A 10,000-nucleotide genomic window follows, 5' to 3' on the forward strand; every position below is an offset into this window, starting at 1 on the left:
ACTTACACCCCTCACGAGGCCCCCCCGCTTTCGGTTGGGCGATCAGAGGGGGGGTGGGGGGGGGCGGGACAGTCACGGATGGAATTGTGGGAGCTCACCGCCGGAAAGCGAATTTCCGCTGTTGCATTTGGAACCGGGCATTCTGAAAACCGATCTGGGCATTTATGAATTAACTAGAAATAGTTTCCGTGGCCACAGAATTTACTGCGCAGTCAGCAAACCAAGCATCATGTGACTTGGGCTGGGAGCGTGGGGGTTTTTTTGTGTTTTATTTTTTTAACCAATAAAATGAGGGGTGTGCATGTTGATTGACATGTGGAACACGACAGGAAAAACAAATGAACTGCAGATCTGGTGAGTTTGCGAGCTTGCCGTAGAAGCTCCTAAGCACTGACACAATTACTGTGATAATTCAAGAAAATGTACATGCATTATGCATGTAATTCAATGTACAAATGCCCTTAGCATTAACTTAATAAAAGAAATGATAGTCTGGACACAGTGAAAATAAGAAGTGGTAACTTTTACACCCGGGAGAATGCTACTACACGCATTCGTATTGATTATGCAGGCATTAACCACTGTTTAACTGAATCTACCAGCTTAATTTTGCATTTATTACTGTAGGTATATCTCAATAATAGATTTAAACAATTGCCGCATTATCCTGCCTCTCGGGAGATGGGAAAATAAGGTTAAAATAAACAACAAATAAGGGGCAAATAAACATCAGGTTTTGAATATAAAACTCTTAACCCTTTAAGGTGCAAGAGCACAAATATGTGATTGCATGACGCTAATATATCAATCTATACAGGTAACAGAAAGCAAAGGAGTTCTAGGATACCGACTAAGAATTTTGGAAAAGCATGAAAAAAAAATAATAATAACCCTACACTTCAAAGGCTTAAAAAAGGGAAAAGCAGTTTCCCCCCCCATCTTAGTTAAAACCAAATGAACTAAGCCCCAGCACCCCTTCCCAGAGTGGAACACGCACCCTCTTTCAAGAGGTCCATGATGTCCGCCTGGTACTTGTTCCCGACGCGGATCTCTCCCTTGTCTGCAAGGAGGGTTTTCTGCTGGGGGTCGTAAACCAGGGAGTAGAAGAATGTGTCCTGGAGGGGAGAAATGGAGGAGGGGGGGGGTTAAGGTGGGGTAAGGGTGGGGGTGGGGGAGGGGGGGGGGTCATTATTACCACGCCGATGCTGTCACATCCCCCTGTGGCGGTGACAGATGGCATTATGGGTAAAAACCAGCGTTGATAGACACTAAAGATAATCCCGAGCAGGCTGGTTCCACCATTCATCTTTATTAATTAAATTAATAGGTGGGATTAAAAGAAACAAAAAAAACTATTAAATTCAAATAATAAAACAAACTGCAGGAAACTCACAAATTAACACCCTTGCTGTGACAATCTGTTCACCACAGTGTGAAGCGTACCTGCTCCAAACCTTGGGGTGTTCCCAAACCATCCAGCAAGGGGAACCGTGCCCCCCCCCCCATTTCTTAAACTCCCTGCTCCTGGACTATTGGACAATAATGTGAAAACTTTCTTAATTACTCAACTACCATGTAAGCAATGGGAACCCCACCAATGCCACCAGTTTCACTGCTGGTCCTCATAAGTATAGGAGAGTATGAAATAAAGCAGCCGGTCTTCTGAAGTATAGGAGAAGATGAAATAAAGCAGCCAGTCCCCTCTGAAGTATAGGAGAGTATGAAATAAAGCAACCGGTCCTCTGAAGTATAGGAGAGTATGAAATAAAGCAGCCGGTCCTCTGAAGTATAGGAGAAGATGAAATAAGCTGTGTATCTGCAATCTGTGCCCGGCCCTCTCCGAGAGCAGTCCTCCAAGCACAGCCTCCCGGCTCCTCATTACACAGTGTGCTCAGAACATTCTGGGTCAACAGGCTGAATAATTTATACAGAAACAGACACACAAGTTGCACTCCCGCGCACACAAAAACACACACTCTGCCACATATACATACACACACAAACACACACACTCTGCCACATATACATACACACACACAAACACACACACTCTGCCACATATACATACATACACACACAAACACACACACTCTGCCACATATACATACATACACACACAAACACACACTCTGCCACATATACATACACACACACACACACACACACACACACACACACACGCTCTCTCTCTCTCTCTCTCTCTCTCTCTGCTGCAAAAACACACACTGACTCTTTCTGCCACACACACTCCCTCGCTCTCAAACACACAATAATCAAAGACATACAAACACACAAACATACATGAGATTTAAAAAACTCACATTGGCAAAGCACAGATACACAAGTACGCACCCGCACACACGCACACACACACACACACACACACAGACACACAGACACACAGACACAGACACAGACACAGACACAGACACACACACACAGAAGCCTGGCTATGACACCAGGGGACCTACCTCCCGGTCCAGGTAGGACTTGAGAGCCTCCGTTTCGTTCAGCAGGGTGACACAGCACTTACCCCTTCAACAAGAGAACAGAGCCTAATCAATCACAGTGATCAGTACAATCAATCAAATCAGCCTCATCAGCCCAAAACGCCAGTAGCTTTTAAGATCTCCATTCATCACGGAAATCACAGCCAACTTCTGCCGTTCGTGGAGAATCTCACACACGCACACACGCACACACACATACACACACGTAAGTCTGTATAAGCCTTGATTAACTAGTTCATTTTGTGAAGTTAAAGCACACCATACATCAAACATCAGGCCCGTGTAACTGCTTTTGATCTGACCTGCTTTTCATTTTCAACGGGACAGAGCTAATAACGCATCTGCCACAGTGTCAACACCGCAATCCGTCGCAGGAAAATTAAACCCGGGCCAAAATTATTCAGCTTATTTACTAATTAGCCAAATCTTCACATTTCACTTCACTGGGAATGACAGCAAAAATATAATACAAGGCTAATACATCAGCAGAAACCACTTGTTAAAACACTTAAAAACAGACAATTAGCAGGGCAGAAACAAACAACAAAAACAACGCATCTAATATATTTGCACATTTGCACTGCACATTCGAACGTTTCTTCCTCGTCTCATTCCTATTTGTGTGCCGTCAGACGGCGGGAGGAACGGGCGTAAAATGGCCGCTCCTCCGCCGACTACATTTCCCAGAATTCTCTTGGAGGGAGGGATTACTGGATCTCAATCAGCTAACCGGGGCGAAGCAGATTGGTGGAGTGAGGGTGAAAATGAGGCAGTGGGAGAGTTGCAAGTCCTGAGAACCTGCCTTGTCTGGCGCCTGCAGTGCGTTTCCGACCTCTCCTCGTAAAAAAAAAAGAAAAAAAAAAAAAAAAAGAAAAAACTGACCGCCGGGTAAGGTTTGTTTAAACTGAAGTATTACCATTTTGAAGCCGGCTCCAATTTGTTTGATTTAGTGCTGGCATAAGAGGCAGTTCGGATAGTGCTCCAGCAGAGCTGTTCAGTTATTTTTGGCTTGGCGGTGTGCAAAATAATAATAATAATTTTTTTTTTCCCAAGTTAAAATTAAATTCCAGAATAAAACCCGTTCGCTACGCTGAGACGACCACCCTCCTCCCACACTTCATCGACGGACACGCAGATAACATCCAGCCAGTGTAATTGGTGGAGAATGTGGGCATCGGGCCATCTGGTCTCAAGGGAAGATAATTAAGCGGCTCGATAAAGCAAAGAAAGATGCACTCGTAGGCCAGGTGCTATACGTGTACTACCTCCCCGCGTGGCAGGGAAGCAGAGGCGAGATGCTTGTAAAGTGTCTTTGAGACAGTCACTGTAAACAAAGCTATACAAATAAAACTGAGCTTATTTTCATGTTTTCCCTTACGTGTGTGCCAGGTGTGATACCTGGTGTGTGTGTGTGTGTGTGTGTGTGTGTGTGTGTGTGTGTGTGTGTGTGCCAGGTGTGATACCTGGTGTGTGTGTGTGTGTGTGTGTGTGTGTGACTGGTGCGTGCATGAGAGCTGTTACGTGATGCATGTGTGTACACATGTACATGAGAGCTGTTACCTGATGTGTAAGGCAGGTGCATACAGGTGAGCTGTATTACCTGGTGTGTGAGTACATGCGTGTGCAGGTGTGTACAGGTAAGGTACGTTTACTTGGATGTGTGTACAGGTGAGCTGTTTTACCTGGTGTGTGTGTGTGGGTACAGATAAGGTATATTAACTGATGTCTGATGTGTGTGTGTGTGTGTACAGGTGAGGTGTGTTACCTGATGTATGAGTGTGTGTGTGTGTGTGTGTGTACAGGCCTGTACAGGTGAGGTACGTTACCTGATGGGTGTGTGTGTGTGTGTAAAGGTGAGGTACGATGCCTGATGTGTGTGTGTGTGTGTGTGTACAGGTGTGTAAAGGTGAGGTACGATACCTGATGTGTGTGTGTGTACAGGTGAGGTACGTTGCCTGATGTGTGTACAGGTGTGTTACCTGATGTGTGTGTGTGTGTGTGTGTGTGTGTGTACAGGTGAGGTACGATACCTGATGTGTGTGTGTGTGTGTGGGTGGGTGCGTACAGGTGTGTACAGGTGAGGTACGATACCTGATGTTTGTGTGTGTGTGTGTGTGTGTGTGTGTGTGTGGGTGTGTACAGGTGTGTAAAGGTGAGGTACGATACCTGATGTGTGTGTGTGTGTGTGTGTGTGTGGGTGTGTACAGGTGTGTAAAGGTGAGGTACGATACCTGATGTGTGTGTGAGTGTACAGGTGAGGTACGTTGCCTGATGTGTGTACAGGTGTGTTACCTGATGTGTGTGTGTGTGTGTGTGTGTGTGTGTGTGTGTGTGTGTGCGTGGGTGTGTACAGGTGTGTAAAGGTGAGGTACGATACCTGATGTGTGTGGCAGGTAAAGACTCGAGCTGGCGGGACAGGAACAGCTCTCTGTGTCTGAGCTGGTGTTTCTGTTTCTCGGGGAGATCGATGATTTCGGGGTTCTCCATGTCCTCCTCCATCTCCCCTGTAGACAAAAGGTCAAACGCCCCCTTAGTACCGCCAGTGTCCCGGCAACACTTGCAGCACCGGAGCGCTTCATAGCAGGCCAGAGCGAAGCACAACTGAGACTGGGGGTACGGTTACACTGCCACCGCCTCGGCAAACACGGCACGCACAGCCCCGCGTTAGCCACGGACGGAAGCGGAGCAGACACCCTCTCAGTGCTGTTACCGGGGAGAAACACACACTACAGACTGTCTGAAGGACAGGCCGTTCTGCCGATGAACTGTCGAGAGTTTGAGGAAAATATATATATATATTTTTTTGAAACTGTCAAAACACAAAAGTGAAGCCCTGCATGGGATGAAAGCGGTCTCCATCACGACGCACTCTGCTCCTGACGCGCGCTCGTTTGAGACGTTCGGAAAGGAAAGCAGCTGTGGAGACCGTCGCTGACGGCGGCGGTGATGGCGTCAGGGCTGTCTCTCCTGGGGCTGTCTCTCCTGGGGCTCCCTGCGCGGCTCGACGGGAGGCTGCCAGCGCCCTGCGTCCTGGACCCCTGAACAGCTGTCACACTGTGACACAGAGCAGCCGCTACGACACAGAGCAGCCCCTACGAGACACAGAGCAGCCGCTACGAGCGCTATGACACAGAGCAGAGCAGCCTCTACGACACAGAGCAGCCCCTACGAGACACAGAGCAGCCGCTACGAGCGCTATGACACAGAGCAGAGCAGCCTCTACGACACAGAGCAGCCGCTACGAGCGCTACGACACAGAGCAGAGCAGCCTCTACGACACAGAGCAGAGCAGCCTCTACGACACAGAGCAGCCGCTACGAGCGCTACGACACAGAGCAGCCGCTACGAGCGCTATGACACAGAGCAGAGCAGCCCCTACGACACAGAGCAGCCGCTACGAGCGCTACGACACAGAGCAGCCGCTACGAGCGCTACGACACAGAGCAGAGCAGCCCCTACGACACAGAACAGCTGCTATGACACAGAGCAGGCCCAACAACCGCTACAACACAGAACAGCCACTATGACAGAGCAGCCGCTACGAGCACTATGACACAGAACAGCCGCTACGAGCACTATGACACAAAACAGCCGCTACGACACAGAGCCTCCGCTACGACAGAGAGCAGCCGCTATGAGCACTATGACACAGAGCAGCCGCTACAAATGGTGCACGCATCACGGAGAGAGGGTGGCTTGCATCGCCGGGGGAGACGGGCGCCAGGCGGGGGAAAGTGCTGATGGTGAATGTGAACGTACGAGGTGTCGGCTAATCGACACTGAGCCGCATGATGCTCACCCTCCGTCTCTCAATGAATCCATTTACCCCTCCACCTACCCTCCTCCCGCCCCGGAGCACTGCCCATCTCCTCACAGCCTGGTCCTCCTGGGATGGAGTGTGTGTGTGTGTGTGTGTGCGTGTGTGCGCGCGTGTGTGTGCGTAGAGAGAATGACCGTGTGTGTGAGAGAGCAAAACAGTGTGTGTGCCTGTGTGTGTGTGTGTGTGAGAGAGAGAGAGAGAAAGAGAGAGAGAGAGAGAGAGAGAGAGAGAGAACATGACAGTGTCTGTGACTGTGTGAGTGGGTGGGTGTATGAGAGAGTGTAGGAGTGGGTTTGTGTGAGAAAGCATGATGGTGTATGTGTGTCTGTGTGTGAGAGAGAGTGTGTATGTGAGAGTGAGAGTGTGTGAGTGTGTGTCTGTGTGTGAGAGAGAGAGAGAGAAACGGAGAGAATGAGCTCAGAGAATGAAATTCGGAGGACCGGGCCTGAGTGTGGCGGTTGGTCTGATTGTCTCACTCATGTTCCAGTGTTTCATTAGCAGCCAGTTTAGCAGAGAGAGGGAGAGAGGAGATAAAAGATGGAGCTGCAACAGCAATTACAGGATCTTCAGAAGGGCCCCAAAACCATCAATCCTGCTCTCTTCATCTTCCTCTTCCTCACGCGCCCTGACTGCACTGCGCAGGCCGAGACAGACCCCTCCACACACACACACACACACACACACACACACACACACTGACGCAAACACAAATACCCCCCAAATCACATCACACTACCGACAAACACAAACACGCCATACCACATCACAAGACCCACACACACTCTCTCACTCACACACACACACACACACACACCACAGAAGAGAACAGAGAACTGCCTCCGAGCAGACCCACCGTGACAAACACACACTCCACACTACACCCAAGGGCGTTCTTTGTTCCATAATCTCAGATGGTGTGTTTAATATCCGGCAGGGCAATAAAGGCGAAATTAAGAGGGGAGAGGGAGGGAGGGAGGGAGGGAGAGAATGAAAGAGAGAGGGAGGGAGAGAGGGAGTGGGAGGGAGAGGGAGGGAGAGAGAGAGGGGTAGGGAGTGAGAGAGGTAGGGCGTGAGAGAGAGAGTGAGGGAGTGAGAGTGAAAGAGAGAGGGAGAGAGAGTGAGTGAGGTAGGGTGTGTGAGAGAGAGAGTGAGGGAGTGAGAATGAAAGAGAGAGGGAGCGAGAGTGAGTGAGGTAGGGTGTGAGAGCGAGAGAGTGAGAGAGAGTGAGTGAGTGAGGTAGGGTGTGAGAGAGAGAGAGTGAGGGAGTGAGAGTGAAAGAGAGAGGGAGGGAGAGTGAGTGAGTGAGGTAGGGTGCGAGAGAGAAAGAGAGAGAGAGAGTGAGTGAGAGAGGTAGGGAGTGAGAGAGAGAGAGAGAGTGAGAAAGTGAGAGGGAGCAAGAGAGGGAGAGAGAGTGCGAGAGAGAGAGAGAGCGAGCGAGAGAGAGGGGCCAGGTCCTCTGTAAGAGGTGGGGCAGGAGAAGTCTTTTTTAAACGCCCTTGAGGACAGGCTGCAGAGAGGTGCGGGCGAGTGACACTGGCCTCCACAGGGCCCGGCCTCCCTCTCCTGGCACGGAACCCGGACCCTACTCTCAACAAATTGCCTCTCCATCTCACCTGTCCCAACCAATTATTAATCATTGATGAATGAATCACCTTACGGCCACAAGGGAGGAGGGAGGGGAAGGGGGGATGGGAGGACAGGATGGAGGGAGGGGAACAGAGAGAGAGAGGGAGGGAGAGAAAGAGAGAGAGAGGGAGAGCGGATGCTTCTAACCAGAAGCAGCCCCTGCAGATAGCTAACTCAACTGATTTCCCCGCTGACAACCGACTAGAGCAAGGAGACCAGGAGCCGATGACTCAGCACAGAGAGTAATTAAGAGAGAGAGAAAGAGAGAGAGATATAGAGAGAGAGAGAGAAAGAAAGAGAGAGAGATAGAGAGAGGCGAGGGAGAATAAGTAAAAACGAAAAAAAGATGAAGAAAGGAGGGTGAGGGAGAATAGGATGAGAGACAATGAGTGAAAGAGAGAGAGAGAGATGGATCGAGAGAGAGGAAGGATGTTACGGCTATGCACTGAGCCCTGAGCAATATAATTAAAAAGCATATTTCAACATTTAATGAATTTCAGACTGCATAAAGAGAGCCTCACCACTCAGAGTTCCACTGAAACACACACGAGGTGGAAGATAATCACACCCCCTTTTACAAGGGGGGAATTTAACCAAATTCCAGAGAAGCCCACACCCAACCAACGGACTTCAAACTCCCAACCCCCTCACCACCCACCCCTGCCCTCCTTCATTTCTTAAGCACTGTCTCGAGCCCCCCTTTCAAATATGTCCGAAATTCAGCATCAACAAAACAAGCTCAAAAAATGTACAGTTGAAGCATTCATTTCTCTTTAACACGTTGAAGAGTACTTTTTCTGTGATGTTTCAAAAAAATAACAATAACAAAATCTAAGCCAGTGTTCTAGAACTCCGTTGTTCAGTTCCCAGCATTGTGACATCAGCATTAGAATGTTCACTTCACTGAATATTCTAATCACACGTTTGTGACCTCACACCCTTAAGGGGTTAAAAAAAACAGCTCTTTCAGTTCCAAGATGGCGGTCGGATGATGAAAGTCAGCTCTTATTTGATGTTGAAACCAAAGTCAAACAGAGGCAAGTTGAGGCACCTAATTAAACGAATGCAGGTGCTGAAAGAGGTTTTAAACACGGCTCACTCCCTCGATTTCTGAACTTTATAAACCCCCTTTATGACTACAATGTGGCCAAGGATACTACAGCTCAATAAAACAGTGGCGTATTTGACACCATTATCCAACACTCACAACATTTAACACACCGGTCCAGGGGAGCACATCTGAGCCATGATGTCAAAGACATGCTGGAATTTCATAGAAATTACATTTATAACATTTCAATGATGACAATCTTACTAAAATACTAAAAAATATGTCATGATATATGGAACTATTAACAAAGCAATGTTTAAATTGGAAATGTCTATTCTTGGTGGGGTACTCTTGGGGGGGAGCCCCTGCTCTGCGGGGCGGGGGACCCCAGGACACGCGGTAGTGTCTGAGCCCCATTGGGCCGTGGTGAGGGGGGGGGAGGGGTTCTGCTCGGGAGTGAAATACTTCCTCTGTGACTCACACACAGGGGCTGGTGCTGGGCCACTCAGGAGACGGCCGTGTTGGCCCAGCGCAGAGCGGGGAAACGGCAGGTCAAACGAGGCGCTCGCGCTGCGGGGAGCGAGCGCTCCGATTGGCCGGCTCCTGTTCCGGAATGCAGCACCGAGCGCTCCGATTGGCCGGCTCCTGTTCCGGGATGCAGCACCGAGCGCTCCGATTGGCCCGCTCCTGTTCCGGGATGCAGCACCGATTGCTCCGGGGTAAGACAGAGCGCTCCGGGGTAAGACAGGGCGCTCCGGGGTAAGACAGGGCGCTCTGGGGTAAGACAGCGGGCGCTCCGGGGTAAGACAGGGGGCGCTCCGGGGTAAGACAGGGGGCGCTCCGGGGTAAGACAGAGCGCTCTGGGGTAAGACAGGGGGCGCTCTGGGGTAAGACAGGGGGCGCTCCGGGGTAAGACAGGGGGCGCTCCAGGGTAAGACAGAGCGCTCTGGGGTAAGACAGGGGGCGCCCTGGGGTAAGACAGGGGGCGCCCTG

At 49.8% G+C, this 10,000-nt stretch overlaps 1 protein-coding gene across 1 annotated transcript in view; it reads right to left on the minus strand.

Moving 5' to 3' along the window:
• Positions 1–10,000, minus strand: part of mta1 (metastasis associated 1) — a 55,523-nt gene that overhangs the window by 21,765 nt on the left and 23,758 nt on the right. Inside the window, 3 exon segments of the mRNA XM_061259985.1 lie at positions 998–1,115; positions 2,472–2,535; positions 4,888–5,014. Of these exon segments, the coding sequence (XP_061115969.1) occupies positions 998–1,115; positions 2,472–2,535; positions 4,888–5,014 (309 nt within the window).

This window comes from Conger conger, chromosome 1 (genome assembly GCF_963514075.1).
Source record: "Conger conger chromosome 1, fConCon1.1, whole genome shotgun sequence".
Taxonomy (NCBI): Eukaryota; Metazoa; Chordata; class Actinopteri; order Anguilliformes; family Congridae; genus Conger; species Conger conger.